At 55.4% G+C, this 21584-nt stretch overlaps 6 protein-coding genes across 6 annotated transcripts; 4 read left to right on the forward strand and 2 right to left on the reverse strand.

Annotated features, from left to right (window-relative positions):
• Nucleotides 1-3921: 3921 nt before the first annotated feature.
• Nucleotides 3922-4902, forward strand: B0H18DRAFT_960187 (uncharacterized protein; the record flags this gene model as incomplete). Its single annotated transcript, XM_048042926.1, has 4 exons — nt 3922-3941; nt 3994-4213; nt 4276-4293; nt 4564-4902. The coding sequence occupies 4 exons, from the start codon at nt 3922-3924 to the stop codon at nt 4900-4902; spliced, it is 597 nt and encodes a 198-aa protein (XP_047886154.1).
• A 2504-nt stretch (nt 4903-7406) lies between these two features.
• On the forward strand, nt 7407-8450 carry B0H18DRAFT_1147352 (uncharacterized protein; the record flags this gene model as incomplete). The annotated part of the gene is made up of 5 exons (XM_048035702.1): nt 7407-7559; nt 7614-7683; nt 7818-7963; nt 8024-8172; nt 8231-8450. Coding segments are annotated over 5 exons (738 nt in total), but the record flags the coding sequence as incomplete, so codon positions are not given.
• A 761-nt stretch (nt 8451-9211) lies between these two features.
• B0H18DRAFT_960189 (uncharacterized protein) lies at nt 9212-10154 on the reverse strand (the record flags this gene model as incomplete). Its single annotated transcript, XM_048042927.1, has 5 exons — nt 9212-9264; nt 9351-9444; nt 9519-9677; nt 9752-9954; nt 10061-10154. 5 exons carry the CDS (start codon nt 10152-10154, stop codon nt 9212-9214), a joined length of 603 nt encoding a protein of 200 aa, XP_047886156.1.
• A 1350-nt stretch (nt 10155-11504) lies between these two features.
• On the reverse strand, nt 11505-15773 carry B0H18DRAFT_1097305 (uncharacterized protein; the record flags this gene model as incomplete). The annotated part of the gene is made up of 7 exons (XM_048032479.1): nt 11505-11833; nt 11898-11982; nt 12040-12253; nt 12309-12350; nt 12517-12700; nt 13812-13815; nt 15606-15773. 7 exons carry the CDS (start codon nt 15771-15773, stop codon nt 11505-11507), a joined length of 1026 nt encoding a protein of 341 aa, XP_047886157.1.
• A 1032-nt stretch (nt 15774-16805) lies between these two features.
• Nucleotides 16806-18066, forward strand: B0H18DRAFT_1147359 (uncharacterized protein; the record flags this gene model as incomplete). Its single annotated transcript, XM_048035703.1, has 1 exon — nt 16806-18066. A coding segment is annotated over one exon (927 nt), but the record flags the coding sequence as incomplete, so codon positions are not given.
• A 1983-nt stretch (nt 18067-20049) lies between these two features.
• Nucleotides 20050-21500, forward strand: B0H18DRAFT_887840 (uncharacterized protein; the record flags this gene model as incomplete). Its single annotated transcript, XM_048041201.1, has 6 exons — nt 20050-20166; nt 20217-20374; nt 20431-20714; nt 20769-20841; nt 20889-21074; nt 21128-21500. Coding segments are annotated over 6 exons (1191 nt in total), but the record flags the coding sequence as incomplete, so codon positions are not given.
• Nucleotides 21501-21584: the final 84 nt, after the last annotated feature.

Genomic DNA, 21584 nt, shown 5'->3' on the forward strand with positions numbered 1-21584 from the left:
CCACCGAGGACGCGTGCGAGGTGGGAAGGATGTGCGTGACAGTGGCAGCGTACGTGGTCTTGTTCCTGCTGCTTGCACCCTGTGTAGGAGCAGCTGCCGCGGGCGCAGGTGGGTCCGGTCGGCGGCCCTCTGTTTCATCTCTTCGAGCATCTCTGCCAGGTTAGCCTTGAGGAGCTTGACCTCCTCAAGTTCACGCGCAAGTTTGGTCTGTCCTTGTGAAAGGTTACGTACCTCTTCCACTAGTCGACCCAAGCCCCCTTCCGCCTCTTTCTGCATGCGCTCGTGTTTCTCCATTATCTCCACCATCTGCTCTTGCTGGTCGTCGCGGAAGACATAGACCGATTTTATGCGTTCCCAGATCTTCTCTGCCAGAGCCGACTCTTGTATTTCGGTTGCGTATACTGAGAAGGCGCATAGCGCGTTGACTGTCGCCGCGCTCATCTTCTTGTCGCTGACGGCGAGATGGAGTAGGCCTGTCGACAGCGCGGCCATGTTGGGGACCATCTCGCTTTCAGGGATTAGTTGCAACCTCCGTAGGGCATTCTCAGCCGCTCTCGGAGTGTCTAGGCTCTTCAGAGTCTCTTCCATTTCCTTCGTTGCATTGACCTTCTTCGCTGTCTGTGACGACTTCGTCGTCGGCGCCTGGGCGCTAGCGTTCGACTGTCGAGTTGCAGGTTTGCGCGGTGCCTCCGCCATCGCTCAGGGTTCAAGTATATTATTCGGAGAGTTATATAGTCTAGGACAAGCTTTTTAGAGCTCGTTTGTTGCCTCCGCACGACCGTTAGGCCTCCCCCTGTTGAGGTACGGACCGTGGGAAAGTTGCCGAGAGTGACGGTTAGAAGCAAGAAGGGGTCCCCTCTTGGTGAGCTACAATCCTCACGCGGGACTTAAGTAGCGAAGCGAAGCGAGCCAAAATGACTTACCAGGCGCCGACACCCTATCGGAGACACGGCGGACGGTCGTCCGCCGGGACATGGAGTCAGATTCTTCTTCAATCTCGCTCAACACAGACTCGTGCCTCTGATCGAGGCTCAAGATGACTCTGGTGCGTACTCAGTACTGATGACAACGTGGAAGTATAACGAGTTCTATCACGGCGCGATCCGCAGGAGCTGTCGGACACCTCCCAGCCTACCCTCCGTGGACTTCCGACGCACATCTGGTCCCGAATCGAACTCCCTGGGGGTGGGTCCGTGGATGGTCAAGGACGACTCGGACGTGCTACCTTCGATCTTGTATTTCAACCTTTACTTTCCCGGGCAAGGTCCACGCCCCAATTTCCCCTTCGAGGCTGCACTGTCTACATGTATGCACTCATCAGTATGGACGGCGTATGAGAAGCCACCGGTCGAGTGTGGGGACGACCAGCTCGTTCGAAACAAGAACAAGAGGGGGGATTTCCGCCACGTTATGGAACTCGCTGAAACAATATGACACGAAGTCACCTCTCAGGAGTCTGCTCCACGTGCGTTGCAAGCTAACGCAAGTCAATATGAAGCCTGGGAACAGACATCTTCAGGCATATAGCCAACTTGCAGGCGAGAACTATCAAGTCCGACCACGTCCGCAGCCTCGAACAGGACGCGCGCGACAGACTGCTCGACGACGATGTGGGGTTGCTATCAGTACGCGCATCGCGGTGAGCCCATATTTCAAGTTACACACCTACACCTTGACGAATGACCCGTATGCACCCCCCGTGATCCCCGTGCCGCCCTACTTCCGTGGAACAGGTTGGAGAAGACCGTGGTCTGACAGTGGCTGTCAGCGAGAGGGCGGACAGGACTCGTGTGAGACGCTAGGACGCGAAACAGTTGTCTCGTGTTTACAACTTGCAGTGAGGGTGAGGGTGAGGCTGGTGAGCACGGAGAAGGTTGAGGATGCGAACAGGCCTAGGCCGGAAGGCCGAGATCGGAGAAAGCAAGCGAGATGAAATTTGGCGTCGGCCGGGTGGACCAGCTGTGGACAATGGACATCGCTTTCACGACGTGCAGATTGAAGACTCGGCAAACTTGAATTCCTTGGGAAGACTGCTACACACATATCCGGAAGGAATGGCCCGGGGACGGCGCGGCGGATCCTGTCGAGAACACTGCCATGTATGGGGCTGCTGTGAGGGCCGGACAGGTAGTCGCTAATGATTGGTGAGCGCCGCCATGGGGCTCTGGAACGGGGCCTAATCGAGGCCTTCCGAGAGGCGTATAAGGGGAAGCTGGATCGCGACTCGTCTGCACTCCTCCGCCCGGTAGATTACGTAAGCCAGCATGCGGCTCGCACGTTCACTGTGTACCTGGATGTTCCTCTCTCTCTCACGTCCTCCGCCCATGGCTGGCTTCGCCACCCCGGGCTTGTACATAGAGGTGCGCTTTCTCTTTTCCGTCTCTCGCTGACGTCTCTGGTCAGCCATCTCCCGTTGGGGACGCGTTGTCGACCTCCACCGCAATCACCGGGCTTGCCCACTGACTGCGTCCCCACTCCTCGCGCCTATTCCGTCCGATCGTCGACGTTCCTCATTCGGAGACGGTGATCGCCCCTCTCTGTACGCGCGCGAGGTTCGCTGCTCGACGGGCACCTCGGTGGACCCCTCGTGAGCCATGAGGCCTCACAAGGAGGCACCCTGTTCAATAAACCTTCCACAGGCTTGCCTGTTGTACATGTCCAATACGACGGCGTAGGCCAGGCCATCCATTGGCACTTCGACATCGCGTGTACTTACATTCGCGGACGGCCTTCCGTTCTTATCAGGTCATTCACAAGGTCCTACGAGACACTACTTAGCATCGGGACATCGGGGGCAGGCCCAGATGCAGCACCAGGTGGTACTTGGGCGGTACGGGTGGGTGAACGGGACTCAGAAGTTCAATGGCACCATCAGCGATGATGATTCGATTTCTCGTATACCATCCATAAGTACGTATCATGCATTCGGCAAGTAAATACTCAACTGTGAGGACCGTCAAATCCGACCGTATTACAGCATCGAACTGGACGCATATGAAGTCTCGCCGTGAGAGCACAATAATAGATCTAGCTGCGTATTCGCAGACCTAGGTCTCGGTCTCCACCGACCATCAAACACATGCCAGAGTTTACTTCCTTTTGGGCGAAGACTGAATACACCCTAAATGATTCACATAGAAGATTGACACCCGCACGCAACCCGCACGCGCTTCATTCCGAATACCTCCGAGTCATAGCTCTCTATCTGCCTCCACTCCCGCTTCGATATAGCGAGCATACGAACGGGTTGCAACTCTCACGGGGCAGATGAGGAGGACTTTTCTGGGCTGCTCGGATACTGAAACAGACGACTCACAGCGAAGAGCCTCGGACGTGGATAGTACCAGTTCGCGACCTATCCTCCGCAGATTCCCTCGGAAAGACCGCCGGTACCACAGGCAGCTTCGGTATCCACGGAATTAAGTATGACAGTCAGCAAGACAACAACGCAGCATATACTCCAAGGCAAGTCGGAATTCCAAGACGAGCGAACAAACCGACACCCACGCGGCGGATCTCCTCGAGAAGACCACCATATATGGGGCTACGAGGGCCGAACAGGTAGTCGCTGTAACGAGTTGATGAGCGCTACGGGTCATACGTGGGAGGACGGTCGGAGACGCGCAGCCAAATGAACCCTCCCCAAGCTAGCGCAGGCCTCCAACCCACATATGTCGTGGCAGAAGGGTCCGTTGCATCGCGAGGCGGATGCCAGTGATCACGAACGCGAAAACATCCACCTCACTGATGGTAGATCTGGCCTCTCTACTGCATCGCCCGCGATCTATAAGACATGGCTGCCCTCTGTTGTGCCGAATCGTCACCCCCCACATCATACCACACTGCTAGGGGCGGGCTGCACCACAGGCATAACGTCGCGTCAGAACCCTGTCTTCCGCTTTATTGCTGCTGCGCACCAGTATGCCGTTGCACGAGTACAGGTCCGTCTAAATCTCGTGTTGCGTGCCGAGAGGGGACTCACTTGGACCTTAGCGAACGCTTCCGCACGGCTTTTGAGGAGGAATCAGACTTCACGGTCCTTGGTGTGAACTCCGGCCTTGTTTACGACACCTTCGAGCAGTCACTCTCGCCAGCGACCCCCTTCACGGTTCCGCAGGCTACATACGTACAGGCGCTCTGGCACACGGATGCACCCTATGCCTCGTATCCCTCCGCGCTGGACGATAGACGTACACGTGAAGCTTACCACACCGTGAGCATATAGCCCTCCCAGTTTTAAGCTGTGTCTGGTGTCATTGACGGCTGGATTTCTAGAGCGGGTTCGACGTATTTGTAAGTACAATCTGACGACTGCGTAAGACGCATAAAGGACGTGATTTCACCAGGATGGACAAATTCCACTCACCGCGGGCGTCATGGATCCATGCGGAGTCGATCCCTCGCAAATGTTGAACAACGCTGAAGGTGATCGCGATCTGACCGATCAATCAGCAGTGACAGCGCGTCCAAGCGACGTGACCTATCAATCTCATCCGGTGAGACCCATATCTGCTGATCCATAAATGCGTACCTTGTCCTGACGGGAAGCATCACCCATTATAGTCCGCGTCGCCAGCGTCGCTCCAGATGCACATAACCTGTCGCTGGGATGGCTGCGACGCCCAAGTCCAGCGCACCAAGGCTGCGGTTAGGACTCATCTTCAAAATTCGCACTTCAAGAAAGCGCAGTCCTCCTCCGCGAAGAAGCGCGGAGTCGCGATCCGCTGCAGGTGGGACGGATGCACACTCGAGCGGATGCATGCGACCAACGTCTGGAGGCATGTCTACGAGAAACACGCCCACGTTACCGAGAAGGTGCAGTGCAAGCTGTGCATGGCGGAGTTTACGCGGGTGGGGTCGCTGCGCAGGCATCGCGAGTGCTGTCCCGGTCCAACAGCGTGAATACGAATGTGAGTGGACAGTTCGGCGACGCGACAACATCAGAGAACTCACGTACTCATCGCGCCAGAAACTGAGTGGCTCATTAGTTTGGTCCCATTACGTGGACGAATGACTCGCTGAGTCATGATCGCTTTGTCGGCGTTGTCGGCGAGTCTGTGACTTCTGTATCGCTGGATATATCACGGAAATTCAATTTGCATGCGTTATTGCTCGTGCGTGGCGCAACGATGCTCACCTCCCATTCCCTCCGCGAGAGCCAAGTCCAAGAATCCTCAGATGCTGTCCTAATCCACAGCGGTCCGCCATGCAGCAACAGCGCGTTTGCGGGCGGAAAGGGGCGGAAAAGATTGTCCAGATCGAGCTGTCTGTCCCCACACTCGACTGTCGCTCTGTTCGTACGCCGCTCGTACTGATGAGCGCAAACATATACACGGGGCAGCCTCGAAGGGGGAAATAGGCCGTGGACCTTGTCCGAGCAAGTAAAAGATTGACATTGTCACCAGAGGCAGCACGTCGTCCTTGGCGACCCCCACCTACGGGAGGGCGGGTCAAGAATAAATGAGTGACGGGAGCCGACGGGAGGCAAGCTGAGAGGTGTTGGACCATGGTGAAACTCGTTATGCTTTCACGTTATCATTGATAATGAGTGCACACCTGCGTCACATCCTGAGCCTCGAATCAGGGTGCGAGTGTGGATTGGGCGCGAGTGCGGATTGGGCCGGAGTGCGGATTGGGCGCGAGTGCTCAATATCATGACTCCATCCGGCGGATGTCCGTCCGCCGTATCACTGCATTGAGGCGGCATCACCGAACATAGATGCAGGTTCCAAGAGAGCTCACTTACGAGGCAGCAGGAAAGCTCTGACTCGGAGCAAGAGCTACGATGTAGCTTTGAGCGCGAAGGCTGTGTCCTGGGGGTTTCTAGAAATACAGGTGACCAGCTTGTCAATGTCAGAGTCAGCCAATTGTGCGAAGAACAAGAACGAAGTGAATTCGGCAAACTACGCTTATTACAGCGAAGAACGCTCGAATGCACGGCGGGTGTCACGTGGGGTCGCCACAAGGAGTGACACTTGTGTGACTTGTGACACTGATGCGTCCGACTTCTGGTCCCCAAGCCTGGCCGCTCCACGCCTACTTGCCGTTTGTACTTATGTCTGGCTACCGCTATATACACCCTCTGCGATAGGTTCCCTACTCCATCAGGAGATCTAATGGAATGACTCGTAGACATCCAACAGATTAGTACACCGGCTGACCGTCTAAGCACCGAGAGTCGAGACAAGCCTGAATCAGAGTCCTCACGTCGGTGAGTCTCCTCAGCCTTGAAATCAGTCCCAAGCTCGTCTCTCGCTGATGCATTCAGTGCTCTATAACCGGCCAGATGCGAGTATTCGTGACCATCATCTGTCGTCCGCGACTTTGCGGCCCTGCGGCCTACCCCTCGGCCGCGGTTGCCAATAAGCCGGTATCGCGGAGTTGATCAATGCGATCTGAGATATACCCCCGCACAAGTACGTTCTACTATGCCACCAATTCATTTGTCGCAGATAGTAAAGTGCCATTGGTGGAGGGATGGGGCGTCGAGTCGGAGCGGCGGAAGTGCGGATGCTTGCGGACTCGGAGAGATGATGCGGAGGCAATTTCTTCAGGTTCGTCGTCCCTTTCTTGACCTGTGGCATGAATTGACTTAGTAATCGCGCACACGTACATATAGGTGTGTAAACTTGTAGGTCCGTGGGGCCGGCGTTGATAGCTGTCATCAGTCATTTCCGTATTTCTATTCGCTCGGAGCAGGCCCTTGCCCTATCTTGAACTATGCCTCGACTCGGACCTCGTTGTGGACGGAACACCCTGTTCTCAACTCCTGATATTTGAATTGACACGCGTTGCTCAAAATGCCTGGCGTCAGACATGTGAGTTGTGTAGGGCTTGATACGAGACACGAGCATCCTCTATTACGGACCGTAACGTCGTCCCACGCTCTGCCTCGCGAGCGATAACACCGGACTGTATCCACATTGCGATTCTTTGCTGATCAGACTCTACAATGCCATTGGTCCATTGGCTCTGCTAACCGACCAGCATTCCCATGGGCGTGCGACCACAGAACATACACTCACTTTGCCTCCTAACAGCGGCTCACCTGGAGCAAGTCGCTTGCAGTCTTTTACATACCCAGTCGGTGACGTGGCTGGTACTGGTGCGTATACGGAGATCTGTTCGGGAATCAGCTTACACATGCAAATGAAAGATTCCGAGTCGCGAAGGGCTCTGAAGAGCTATAAGGTACCTCGACCGTCTCAAGAGATCCCGGCAAGATGTAGCCTGGCTTTGCTATCAAGGATGACTGCGAAGAAGCTCATAGTCGTTTGCGGGACGACGGGGAACCAAGGTGTGCACTGGCATAGTATCTCCTCCGAACATGATGATTCTAATCTTGGTCACTGACAATTCCAGGAGGATTTGGAGTCGCCAAGCTGTTGCTCCGGTACCCGGATTAGTACGTGGTCCGGGCGCTGACTGGATACCCCACGTCCGCTCCGGCACAAGCACTGGCGGACGTCGTGCGTGTGGACCTCACCGTTCCGACGGACGTCCATGAGGCGCTACAAGGATGCTGGGGCGTGTTCGGCGTCACGAACTTCTATGACCCCGTACGTCACCCTCACCCGAACCGCTACTGCATTAGTTGACGGATTGGACGTCAGAAAATCAAGGATGACCCAGAGAGCGAGGAGAGGCAGGGCAAGAACCTGGTCGATGCCGCCTTAGCTGCCGGTGTGCGGTGCTTCGTGTGGAGCACGGTACCAAGCTCCGCCATTCTCTCTGGCGGTAGGCTCGTCTCCCAGGTGTACGAAGGTGGGGGGATTCCATATGTCTTATTTGCATACATCCTTATGGCGGCGTCTCAGGGAAATACCACGTCACGCAGTACATCCAGGAGACAGGTCTTCCCGCGACCTTCCTTTACACGGGCAACTTCTACGAGAACATGGTCTATCGCTCGCACATGGTGTATCACCGCGACAAGGACCAGGTGGAGTTCCTTCAGCCCATCGTGAAGGATACTACGTAGCGTACGCATGCCGTCTTTCGGCGGCGAGACGGTACTGACCAGGTCTCAGTCGCGATGCTCTACGTCGAGAAGAACCTGTCTGCCATCACGAAGGCCGTACTCGACCACTGGGGGGACGAGCCATGCGGAGCTGAACCACAAGTTCCTTTACTGTGCCAGCGGGCGGCTCTCCGCTCTATAATTGCGATAGCGTCACGGGAGGTGCGTATCTCCCTAGCTACCGTCGCCCACCCCGCGCTAACACCCCAGACCCTCGATCACGGGAACGCCGTGCGCCTGCACGATTCTCATGACGACGCATGTACCTGACCGCGACATCATGCTGCATCTCTACAACGAGATGGGGATGTACGGCACGAAGGAGATCCCGGACGAGAACGTCTTGAAGTTGGGCGTGCGGCTGCATGACATCGACAACTTTGTGCGGAGCAGGCTGACGCTTCACTTGGGCTTGTCAGTCGTGGTCTGACGCTAAGGTTGTACCTCTTGAAGCTGTGCTAGGGCTTTCACGGCTGTCATGGCCGTATCTCTCGTGTAGGGCATCGATTGTGTAGTTCTAAGTGTAGGTGTAGTTTCAACGGAAGTATTATCACCGGACGACGTACAAGATAGCCGGCGAAACAGACTAGGAACGCATCGACGATGATAGTCCGGGTCATAACACTTCGATTACTAGTATTGTTATATTGGGCACTTGTATCCTTTGTGTGATGATACATGACTCGTCACGATGTACGTGAGGTGTGAAGGAAGTGAACTGAGGCAGGGAACAAAATCAGTGGTGGTACATGCTAAGTACTATCATTACAGTCATGGCGCAGAGTAACTCGTAGCAAGGGCTGTACCAACGTCCTTGGCATCTCACGCGACCGGTACTGGTCAAACAAATCAGTCTCTGACTCTCTGGGCCGAGGTAAACCTAACATTGACTCACCACCTACGATCGATGCAGCGTCTGCATGGAATTTCGAACGATGCTTTCGCAGCGATTCCATGCGCGTAAAGCTCTTCTCGCAGACCGGGCAATTGACCTTGATCAAGGCGGGAACGTGGACTTCATGGATGTGTCGGCGGAGATTGGACAAGACTAAGGACTGTCGTCGACAACCATGCCACAGACAGGGGCCCGTCGCGCCATGCACATTTGCATGGACTTGGGAGTGTTCCGCCTCGAAGTGCGCATTGAATGCGGTCTTCATCCGTTTTAATTTTGCACGGCAGCCGTCCCATTTACAGTCCAAAGTAGTCGATTCGAACTGGCCTGGTAGTTCCTCCAATGCCAGCTGTAAATTTGTAACACACTTCAGTATTGGCATGGTTGTACGAACACGGCGATTGAAGCTCACAGCGGGCGTTGTGCTACTCGTACCTGACCCTGGGATACTGGGCAACAGGTCAGCTCCGTCTTGTGGTGTATATCTTCCAGCAATGCGGTTCAGAGTGATTTGCTCGGAGACCGTCAACTGTCCGTGTAAAGCAAGTAAGCACCGGTAATTATGACAACTCTGTCACTACATCACATTGAATGAGCACTTACGAGACTCAACGGCTGAGAGCTGACGGTGTTACGAGACTGCACTGCTTCTCCCGAAGCCATGTACTCGGGCTGCGGCTGGGCATTGAGTCCACCACTAGTGAGTGTAGACTGGGAGTCATGAGCCGTTGCTGGCAGCATTGGAAGTAACTGCCAGTGTGACTGTGCACGAGGAGTCAGTTATGCAATGAAATATGCAGGCGATTGTGCAGCAGTTGTACAGGCTACATACTGACATGGTAGGGCGCAAAATGTGATATTCCCGGATTGAATGAATATTCAAGCGGTAGTTGTAGCTCTTGGCATAGGCTTCCTGTAGCCAGGCCCAACATAGTATCTGACATCATCTCCGAGTCGTTAAGAGGCCCCAAAGTCTCGAGCAACTGCTGCGTCGTGTTGCCGTAATCATCGAGGCCAACGTAGTACGGGTAGTGGAATCCTGATAGAGAGACAGAGGGCGGCGGCCATTGCTCACTGAAGCAAAGTTCGGAAGATGTGAAAACGGATTGTGTCACGAACTCAAGCTAGGCTAGTACAAGACGTACCAGAGTTCAAAACTGTCTTCCATAGATATAGTAGCGCTTGCCTTGCAGGATACGCTGTAGGGGTGTAGTGAGGGCCTCTCATGTCTGCTGGCATTGTCTTATACTAGTGTGAGTTACTAGTTATGCAGCGCGGCCCTGCTTTGCAAGGAGGAGCGCGCGGTAGTAGGTACTTATATCCCCAACGTGAGGTGCTACGTCATCACACGTGGGCCTGCCATAAGAAGCTGTGACCCCACAGCCGCTACCTGAGAGGCTGTGACCCCATATGTAATTAAGTATCTCGGTGGTGTGAGATGGAATGATGTAGTACGGTCCAGGTGCGGTGTCCGACCACAGCCGCCAGCCTAGTGATCCACCTGGATTGATTGGCTGCAGCCCGTCGTTATGTGCCGTCTAATTTGAAGAACTTCGTGTCGCTAAGCTTGAAGGACGATACTTCGGGGAAGGTGCGTTCATTTTCCAATCACATCACATTCTAATCAACGTTACTTCCTGTGAGGTAGCCGGATTCGGCGACTCAAACGACGTTGCAGGCGCCGAGTATGAGCGGACGGCGTCGAAGTCGGTACACTGGCAGACGAGAGGCTTGTCATTAGTCGGATGGGTAGTACCCGGTAGTGTCACTGTCTCCTGGTTGGCTGGTTTCCACCCTTCCGCGCGTCTGCAGAGACACAGGATTGTTTTAGCAAGCACTGCATTTGGCACTCAGTACATGACTCAGACCTCCCCATTCGTTCCCTTTGTGGGGCTCAACTCCTTTCCAATTCCATCCGAGCACGCTGCCAGAGAAGTGTCTTGGACAGAGGCTGTACCTAGCATGGCCTCCGGGACTTCAAGCTTCCAGCTTCTCAAGAAATTCCATGCGGCAGCGCATTCCTGTGCCCCACAGCATGACCCCCGTTGGAATGTGAGAATGCCAAAGTACGTTCGTGTCTCATATGGCTGCCTGGAGTGCTGACTGGATGCGAAGACACCTAGCTATACAACTATCCATTTGGCTGTGCATAACGTACGAGGAAACAGCGGGTTACGTGAGGTCTTATCTATCGCACCGGCGCCGTTTCGCGCCCATTTATCAACTGTCTAGACCGCCTGGTTGGACGAATGGTCCGTGCCACGCCAGAGAGGTCGGGTGCTGTGGGACAGGCAAACGGCTTCTTATCGCCTTCCTATGGACGGTGACATTCTGAACCTACCCCGCAGAAATGCAGAGCATGGCCTGCGGTTCCGCATGAACATCCGTCCTGATACAGGTGGAACACAGCGGTCCTAGGAGGAAGACGCAGAATCCAGGCTCATCCTCCCAACATTCCTTCCGAGAATACGCCGCCGCATAGTAGCCGCCTTCCGTCAAGGTCCCATAGCACCGTCGGGAGCAGATAAGGACGCTGCTCTTGTACTCACGCGGCTTCAAGGTGGTACGGAGTACATCGGCACCAGCCAATCAAACGCCGTACATGTTACTCGCGTTCTCCCTCGCTACGCGCATCACCCTCTCCGCATCCCACGTCTCTGCGCTCCCCGCCTCCACCTCCACCCCCGTCTTCATCTCGTTTGCGACTCCGGTGACGAACTCTGCAGTCCACGGGATCATCGCGCTGTGGCTCAACGGCAGACGGCCCTTCACGCCCTTGAGCGCGGTGTCGTATAAGTTTGACGGTACCATGAAAGGCGCGTCTGTCTCGAGGAGAATGCGCAGAGAAGACGATGGCGAGGAGGTAAGATGGCGGATGACGTTGGCGGTGTTGAGGTTCGAAGAGTAAGTGATGACGCCTACGGGTGTGCATTGTGATACGCCTTGTAAGTAGGTAGATGGAATGGGAGGAACGAGACATACCTGTGATGCCGATGTATAGATTGGGGAAGTGCTCCAGCATTCGCGCAGCCCACTCCGGCGAGTCCGTACAGCAGTGTATATGGATCTATCCACATGGAAACGTCAACTGATAGCGCGTACTTGACGGATTTATCACACGCACCTTATGGTCCTTCGGCACCTCTTCCTTCATTATCCTCTCCGTGTCCTCCTCCGCCTCGCGCGTGTGGATGGTGAGCGGCTTACCGAGACGTACAGCATGCCGGAGCTGGCGGGTGAAGACTTGCTGCTGGAGTTCACGGGGAGAGTTATCGTAATGGTAATCTAGGCCTATTTCGCCCCAGCCGACGCAGCGTGGATGGGCCATCGCTTCTAGGCTGCAGAAGCGTCGTGATAAGTAGAAGTGAGAAGCGCAGAACACAACAAGCGTACATATCATTCTCTACTTCATCCGAGTAGAGCTTCGCTTCGTGTCTGGAGGATGCATAATGAGTCTATATGCGCCGGTGTAGCCGCAGTCGACACGTACGGATGGACACCTAGTTGCCACGATCAGCGATGCATATCGAGAGCTAGCCGGCGGATACTCACAGCCCCGCACGGGAGCACCGCAACGAGTGCCGGGCGATAGGCACGGAACTGATACGCACCCATAACGAACCAATACTCCATACCCGCCCACTGGCTCTTCCTCCCTTCCTCCGTCAGCGCAGAGTCCGCGAGCTCCCTCCACGCCTGCTTCAGCACCGGCGCCTCGCACCATACGTCCACAATCGCCTCCACGCCTCGCCCGTCATACATCCCCCGCACGAAGTCGAAGGAGCCTACTGAGTAAGATTTAACGTTCCGAATGTTAAAACCGGAGTGAGATTTGCCCGTCTCGAACGTTGCGGCCGGCGCCGGCCGGAGGGGTCCGGGTCCACGTTGCAGACGTTGTCGTTGCCAGCGATCCGGCCGGAGTGCATGCCGGCCGGCTCTGCCTCGTCTCCAACGTTGCGGCCGGCCTTGCCATCCCTGAATACTGTCCCCAACGATCCACCCGGCCTGTTTTCATGGTACGTTGCAACGCTCCGGCCGGAGTGCATGCCAGCCCCGACCCCCCTCCTCAATTTTGCGGCCGGCCTGTTTTCACCGGACGTTGCAACGCTCCGGCCGGACTACACCCAGGCCGCCCCCCCCACTTCTGAACGATCCACCCGGCCTCTTTCACCCAACGTTGCAATGCTCCGGCCGGAGGGTATGCCGGCCGGTCATCCCTCGTTCCCAACGTTGCGGCCGGAGCAGGCAGAATTCAAAGTGGCCAGGCAGTCCACGCTGCAAACAGTCCAGCCGGTCAACAGATATAGCATTGCAAACGAGCTGGCCGGCCTCAGGCCCCACCACTACAAATGGTCCGGCCGGACTTTTTGCCGGCCGAAAACACAATGTCTCGGGCCGAGGGTACAGCCAAAACTCGGCCAAAGCAGCCAGACATTTCCGGGCCGAGCTTTTGCTTCACCGACCGGGCAAGCATTGTCTCGGGCCGAAAAGTTGACAATTTTCTCGGGCCGAAGATTTGAGTACTGCCTCGGGCCGAAGAGTTGGGCATTTTCTCGGGCCGAAGATTTGGCCGAAGCTCGGTGAAAACAGCCGGGCTGTCGGATTGCCATATAAGGAAATTTGGTATTGACTGGTAGTACTTCATTGATAGACTATAGTATCAATTCCCTAGTGACCAAAGATGTCTAGTTAGGCCAGGATGTGCAAAACAAGATTTACTCACAGGCTTCTTTGCACAACAAGCTAATCAATTTCTGAAGCCAGTTTTCTTTTCCCACACTGTTTGACTATCTAGGATGTGTTGTTTCAATGCATAGAGTATATCCCCAACAGGAATAGTCTTATTCTTTGAAGCTGAATACAGGACAACAGATAAGGGGCATACAGATATGGTACCGTGCTGAACAATGTTGACTCCTGCAGCCAATGTACATTCAAAACAATGTTTCACCATCTAGAATAGTTCATTTCCTCACAAGGAATCTGTTCTCCAAAGGAATAGTCTTATTCACACAAGCTGTGTGTGGTACAGAGTTAAGGGGATCATGCACTCCGGCCGGACCATCTCCTATGAGGATGAGGATTGGCCGGCCGGACTGTTACCAATGTAAATGTTTCTGTGGCAGGTGCAATGTGCATGCTGGTACAACATTTCAGTGTGACACCCAGACAGACAATAATCCAAAGTATGTCTCTCACAATATAATGCATATTCACCTTATCTTCATCCCCGAGTTCAGCTTCAAAGAATAAGACTATTCCTTTGGGAGACTTGCTTGTTGCATTGAAATGTGCTACTCTAGATTGTGGAACATTGCGGGGAAAGCATATTGGCTTCAGGAAGTAAACACAGTATGACATGTATACCCATACACCCTTGCCTTAACTCTGTACTACATTCAGCTTATGTGAATAAGACTGTTCCTTTGGAGGATTCACTCCCTATGGGTAAATGAACCATCAGAGGTTGTGAAACAGTGTTTTGAATGTAGATTGTCTGCAGGAGTCAACATTGTTCAGCACGGTACCATATCTGTATGCCCCTTATCTGTTGTCCTGTATTCAGCTTCAAAGAATAAGACTATTCCTGTTGGGGATATACTCTATGCATTGAAACAACACATCCTAGATAGTCAAACAGTGTGGGAAAAGAAAACTGGCTTCAGAAATTGATTAGCTTGTTGTGCAAAGAAGCCTGTGAGTAAATCTTGTTTTGCACATCCTGGCCTAACTAGACATCTTTGGTCACTAGGGAATTGATACTATAGTCTATCAATGAAGTACTACCAGTCAATACCAAATTTCCTTATATGGCAATCCGACAGCCCGGCTGTTTTCACCGAGCTTCGGCCAAATCTTCGGCCCGAGAAAATGCCCAACTCTTCGGCCCGAGGCAGTACTCAAATCTTCGGCCCGAGAAAATTGTCAACTTTTCGGCCCGAGACAATGCTTGCCCGGTCGGTGAAGCAAAAGCTCGGCCCGGAAATGTCTGGCTGCTTTGGCCGAGTTTTGGCTGTACCCTCGGCCCGAGACATTGTGTTTTCGGCCGGCAAAAAGTCCGGCCGGACCATTTGTAGTGGTGGGGCCTGAGGCCGGCCAGCTCGTTTGCAATGCTATATCTGTTGACCGGCTGGACTGTTTGCAGCGTGGACTGCCTGGCCACTTTGAATTCTGCCTGCTCCGGCCGCAACGTTGGGAACGAGGGATGACCGGCCGGCATACCCTCCGGCCGGAGCATTGCAACGTTGGGTGAAAGAGGCCGGGTGGATCGTTCAGAAGTGGGGGGGGCGGCCTGGGTGTAGTCCGGCCGGAGCGTTGCAACGTCCAGTGAAAACAGGCCGGCCGCAAAATTGAGGAGGGGGCAGGGCTGGCATGCACTCCGGCCGGAGCGTTGAGCAGTGGGGGGTGGGCTGGCACGCGCTCCGGCCGGAGCGTTGCAACGTCCGGTGAAAACAGCCCGGCCGCAACATTGGAGGTGGTATTTGAGGAGGGCAGGGCCGGCCGCAACGTTGTGGACGAGGCTGAACCGGCCGGCATGATCTCCGGCCGGATCACTGGCAACGTCCACGTCTGCAACGTGGACCCGGACCCCTCCGGCCGGCGCCGGCCGCCACGTTCGAAACGGGCAAATCTCACTCCGGTTTTAACGTTCGGAACGTGTAAGACACACTAAATAATGTGGTCGAAGACGGTCTCATAGCGCCCGGACGGATACTTGCTGCGATAGGCACCGAAGGTCGAGTGCAGGTGCGTATGCGTATCAACGATTGGTGTGATTATGCCCTCTGGGATGGAGGAGAGACGCGGAAGGTGTAGGTGCTGCTCGTCAGGTACGGAGGACTTCTTGTTCTTGCCCATGGTGGTCTTACGCGGTCGCGCGTGTGGTTGTGGGAGTGGTTGTGGGAGTGATCGAGGTAATTCCGGGTTCCGGGGGTAAGGAGGAATTTCTGAGGCCTCCGCACCCACTCGGAAGACCTCTCCACGCACGTCGCACGTGCATCCCGAGCCAGGGGCGCGTCGGGCTCGACCAAGCTCGCTCTGATGTCAGCGACCTGCTGACGGAGGTCAGACGAGCATGCTCATTGGTCAGTCCTGCAGCCCGCTGCGCATCCCCTATCCTAAACAGGGTCTTAACCTCGCGTACGGGCGCAGCGCACAGATCACCCTTCTCGCTGCCGCCCCGCAGGTACGTCCGATTCAGCCGCCTCGCCGCTGATCGCGAAGCTCACCCGCCGTGAACAGATATAGTACGCCTCGTATATTTTAGCGTATCGCGCAAACAAAGGCACACTATATCTCACAAGTCTGTCAGACTTCGAAGCTTCGCATCTGCATACCGGCTACTCCACCCTCGTAGCCCATCGCTTCGCTCACCCGTATGTCGAATTCCCATGTCTCTTCGTGTAAGGGACGCGTAAGCGTAAGCGCCGGGATACATCGCACGAGCGCCCGACGCTCGTCCGAATAGATATATTGTTTTCTTTCCTTTTCCTTTTCCGTTCTCTTTCCTGACTCACCATAGACTCGTTCTAGACCTATTCCTAATTGGTACATGCTATGCTCGGAGTGGCATCGGAGTGGCGACCTGTGCCACAGCTTGCCACTCGTCCTTTGTTCTCTGACTCTTCTCGCTTACATCATATGCCTGGTTCACTCGATTCGGCCTACGTTCACTCATGTATAAATACAGTACCTACGACGGGCAAAGGCCCAAGCTTCGATACAAGGACGTTGCCTACTCACCTTTGTCCGTGTCCAACTATCGACTTCCCGTGTGTTTCCGACCTCGCCGACGCTACGCCCACCCGCGCCAACGCGCCGACGAGCCGGATTCCTCACACTTCGCCATCTCCTCCGGCGTCTCCTCAGGCCCCTAATGACGTCGGGCCTGACGACCTCGCCGAGCACATTCGCCAACGGGCTCTTGCCTTGCAGCAAATTGTCGATGACGCTTCGCGAGGCGCTCTCCCTATCAATGAAGCCGAACAGCAGCTCCGCCAGTCCGGCGCTTCTGCCGAGGAGGTGGCCGACTACGTTCAGCAACTTCAGGCAGCGCGGCAGCAACCACCTGGGAGTCCAGCTAGGAGGCAGGATCCTGGCTCTCCCGATCGCGGCCCGGAAGATCGGCCCGGCGGTCTGTCAGGCGGGGAAGCAGCCAACGAGGTTGCCTGGGCGCTACTGCGCCAGAAGCTGGAGTCTTTGCGCTCGGACTCCGGGCAAAGCGGTGACCTCACGAAGGCTCTCCTCGGTCTGGTGGGTCCCTCCAGTGAACGTCCGCCTTCCATTCCATCCACCGTCCTTGCCGGGGCTCCCCACCTCGCTGCTCTTAAACCGGCTATCGGCGACGAGCACATCCAGGAGACATGGCGATTACGTCAGCTGTATAGCACCGAGAAAGCCGTCGATCCCATTATCAACGCAATGCAGCAGCAGACGTGGCGACATCCGCTTCCTCGCTCTATATGGAAGGACCTCGTTGCCGACAAGTTCGTCAGCTTCGAACGAATCTTCGCCACTATGGAGCTTGGCTACGATCATGACGAAGACACTAGGGAGCTTGCGCCAGGCCTCTCACTCGTCCGCAAGGACACATCCTCAGCTAAGCGACCTCTTCGTACCGAAGCCGACTGGCAGCGAGTCTTTGCAGCTTGGGCCGATGCGACGAAGGCCTCTACCCGCACCGAGCATCCGAGCTTGACGAGTATCAGCGCTTTGTCTCGGAGCTATTTGTCGCCGCTCCTTCGAACCCTCTTACGCCATGGGGGCAGATCTTGCTATCCGCGACAGCTACGCCAAGGGCCCTTTCCGGCTCGATGACCGCTCGCGGACACACGTCCATGTTCTCACGCAAACCCTTCGCTTCTCGCCGACCCAAAGCCTTGGGAAGCGAGCAAATACAAGCAGTTCTAGCACCTCGGCGGCTTCGAAACGGAGCTCGCGCAGCGAGTCACGCTGTATCAACTGGAACCTTGGTCGGTGTAGCGACCCTTGTGCTAACTCCCGAAGCATGGAGAGTGCTGCGAGTGTGGCGGCCAGCACCGAGCAAAAGACGAGGCAACGTGCCTCGCTTCTGTCCAAGCTCGCAAAAGAAAGGAGCTCCTGGTGACGCGCGAGGCAGCTGAGAAGGCTGCAGCAGGTCCTACTCCTTTTCATTCGTCCTCTGTTGAACTCGGCAAGCGAAAGCAAGTCCCTGGGCTTGACGACGAGCTACCAAAATATCGACGCGGACTTGCTTGGTCATCATCTTCATCCTCCACTTTCTCTCCTTCTGCAAGATACACCGAGATCGCTCCTCCTCTTCCTCGTCCACCTGCACACCTCCTTCAGAACCGCGAGCTAGCCAATTCGTTAGCTCGATGTAGCAATCACATTAAAGTAGAAACCCCATTCGACGTCAATCGACTGAGCGACATGCTTGTCGATCATCCGAACCAACCTTTCGTGCAGTCCGTTCTCACAGGCCTGCGAGAAGGCTTCTGGCCGCTGGAGGATGGTGAATGGAAGTTAGAACTGGAAGAGGTTGTCGGCAACTACTCCACGGACGAGCCAGATCTCGACGCGATGTGGTGATTGCGAGTCCCCGGTGCGTGGACGACGCGGAAGGGAATTCTTGGTATCGGTGAAAACGATGGGCGGGGGTCGTTGGTGCAAGTTGACGGTTCGCGGAGGAAGCGAGCGAGGTCCGTGGTACCTCGCGGAGGGAAAAGGGGAGATGGGGTGGTGCGCCGCACGCTTCGTCCGCGATGTCCTTTAGTGAAGACTGCCTTTCCTGAGCCTGGTATACTCGATAGCCTTCCCTCCGACGTTCCTAACCTGAGCTCTCCTGGATCCTGAGCCTGAGCCTAACTCCTGCGACCTTCCTTAGCCTGAACGCGAGCCTGAGACGGGACCTGAAGCCTGAGATTGCCCGGTGCAACCTAGATACTGAGTCCTGAGAGGTAGTGGTAGGTAACTAACTCCCCCTCTCCTCCGCCCTACCCTCCTAGCCCCCCTCCGCTGCCTTTCCCACGTTCCTACCTCGCTGGCACCCGTTCCCCTCCGTTCCTACTCCTTCCGCCCCCGTGGATCTCCCTCCGCCGTCCCTGCCATCCTCTTCCGTTCACCGGTCCACCGTCGTTGGAGTCCTCGATGCCCGCCGACATCCCACCGAACCCCTCGACCATTGTCTACACCACCCGTTTCTACCGCCTCATCGACCTCATTCGTGACGAGCGTGTGGTAGAGCCCCGTCTGAACCCCGATAGCGACCTGGAGTGGCTCGCTTGGGCCCATGGCGCCCGATGGCTCATCGTACGTGCCTTCTCCCGCCTCGTCCTCCACGTCTCGCCAACCTTCCTCCGTTCCGCGCAGCGGATGCTCTTCGATTCTCGGTCTCGCGCGGTTGCCCACGGCGATGCGTCCCTTCCGCTCGTCCGCCGATACTCCGACGTGCAGGACCTGATCGAGTACCTCGACCAGGTGTTCCTGACTCTCCCGTCTCAGCACAGCTACGTCGGCGAACCCTATCCATTGATCGCCTGGGCTCCGAACCGTGTCACCGCTGAGCAGTCCGACGCCGAGCTCGGCCGCCCGCTCCTTCCGGTTCGATACTTGGAGCGTCCCATGCAGTTGTCTTCCTTCCGCGCCTCCTCCGACAGCCTCGATGGTCTACTCACCCGGTTCCAAGGCCTTCTTGACGAATGCCGCGCCGCTAACCGTGACGCCCGTTCCGAGGCCGTCCGCATCGCCCGGGGCCTGAGTTCGGTTGAGGTCAGCGTCCGCGACTTGCACGCTCGCTTGTCGGAAGGAGTGTACGTTCCGGACGGCTACTCCGGGATACCGCGTGGCCTGCGGTTCGCGCACCCTCAGGACGTCGAGGCGATGGAGGAGGGAGAGGTCGAGGATGAGGTGGCGGAGGAACCTGATGTCCATGTACAGTAGTTGTCTTCGTTCCGCGTATTTACTTGGTCATCCTTCGCCGAGTCGTCCTTTCACTAATCGATGTCGCTTCGTTCCGCGTTGCCCGCCGCCTGAGAGAGTGTCGTTCCGAGCTCGTACCGTTGCTCCCATGTGGGCCTACCCCACAACGTGTGGCAACCCTAAACGGAGATTTACGAAGTACTAACTGTTGTACCTAGATCCCCTCGATGATTGGTTGGCCGATGTCTTGCGCGGGTACTACAAGATCAATGTGACGGGCTATCAGGAGATACGGGCGAGGCTCAGAGAGGACCATGCGGTCAATATTGGGTACGCACATGGTGTACTGCATGTGAAGCTATGGTACTGACGCAACACCGAAGTCGTACGAAACTTGCCGAGTATCTGCGCACACTTGGCCTAAGTGTCCGCAAGTGCCAGTTACCTGAGACAGAGCAGACACAGCTCGTCGTCGACGAAATGGAGCGTGATCCTGCGAATGCAAACGGGCCCCGCTGGGTGAAGGCGACGCTCGGTCTCAAGGGCATACATATCCCGCGGTAAGGCCACGGTAGTTTTGTGAATCGATACAAATTGAATACTGAGGATAATTCAGGTCGACGGTAGATCGCGTCATGCATGCCTACGCACCGCAAGGGTTCGTAGATCGCCACCCACTCTCATGCCGCAAGACGCTTGTTCGAACACCACTGACCTCTGTCGGCCCAGACGAGGAATGGTCGATTGACGGTCACGACAAGCTTGCTCACGCGGGCTTTGGTATCTACGGCATTGTTGACAAATGGGGTGGCGGGAAGCTGCAGTTCAACGTGCTCCCATCCAACCGTAAGGCGAAGGCTTGTCTAGTGGTATTCCTTCGTTGTGCGAAGGAGCGAGGTGGTATGTCACACAATGCTATGTAGTGTTGCTGCGAAGCTGATTAAACATTTTCAGGTGTTCCTGTTCAGGTTACGAGTGACCACGGTTCGGAGACTGGGGATATATTTGCCCATCAGAAGGCATTACGGTGAGTCTAATCTACTATAGTAGATACTGTCGATTGATCTATCGCAGCCAGAAGTATGCGCCGGAGCTTGACTCCAATGTGATCCTGGCTTACCGGTATACATCGAGCCCACGGAACATCACAGTTGAGCGACAATGGCGCCCCCTGTTCCAGAAGTGGGGGACAAATGTCCTCGCTGTGTATGATGCTGGTCGCTACAGTGCAGACTTCGATGCGGGTAACTACATGCACGGGTAAGTACTAAATCTACATGTACACTAGAAAGACTTGCTCAATGTACTCTTAGGCAACTTGCTAACTGGATCTGGTTCCCACTTGTCCAGCGTGAACTTGATGCTTGGTGCAACAGGGAAAATGGGCAGTATATCCGTCGTCAGCCAGATAAACTGCTGCCATCGGGTGCGAAGCGTTCAGACTTCTATCGCACACCTGTAAAGTGGGGTGGTAAGCCTTGCCTTGTTCCTGTTCCTCAGGCTGAGTTGGAGAGACTGTTGAGGAAGGCTGAGAAGGAGGCTGAGAAGGATATGGAGTATGTAGATGAAGAGTACCAGGCCTTGGCTGAGGAAGTATATGCAACAATTGGTAAACCAGAGATAACTTTAGATACAGCTTGGATAGTCTTTAGGCAGATGATTGCTGCTGCTGAGGCAGAAGCTTGAAACTGTCCTAGCATATACACACTGTTATTCATTTATGAATTGTAGAGCCCTTGGTAGTGAATGCACACATTACTTGAGCCTTTA

Source organism: Fomitopsis serialis (assembly GCF_022376445.1).
Source record: "Fomitopsis serialis strain Sig1Antser10 chromosome Unknown B0H18scaffold_179, whole genome shotgun sequence".
In the NCBI taxonomy this organism is placed as follows: domain Eukaryota; kingdom Fungi; phylum Basidiomycota; class Agaricomycetes; order Polyporales; family Fomitopsidaceae; genus Fomitopsis; species Fomitopsis serialis.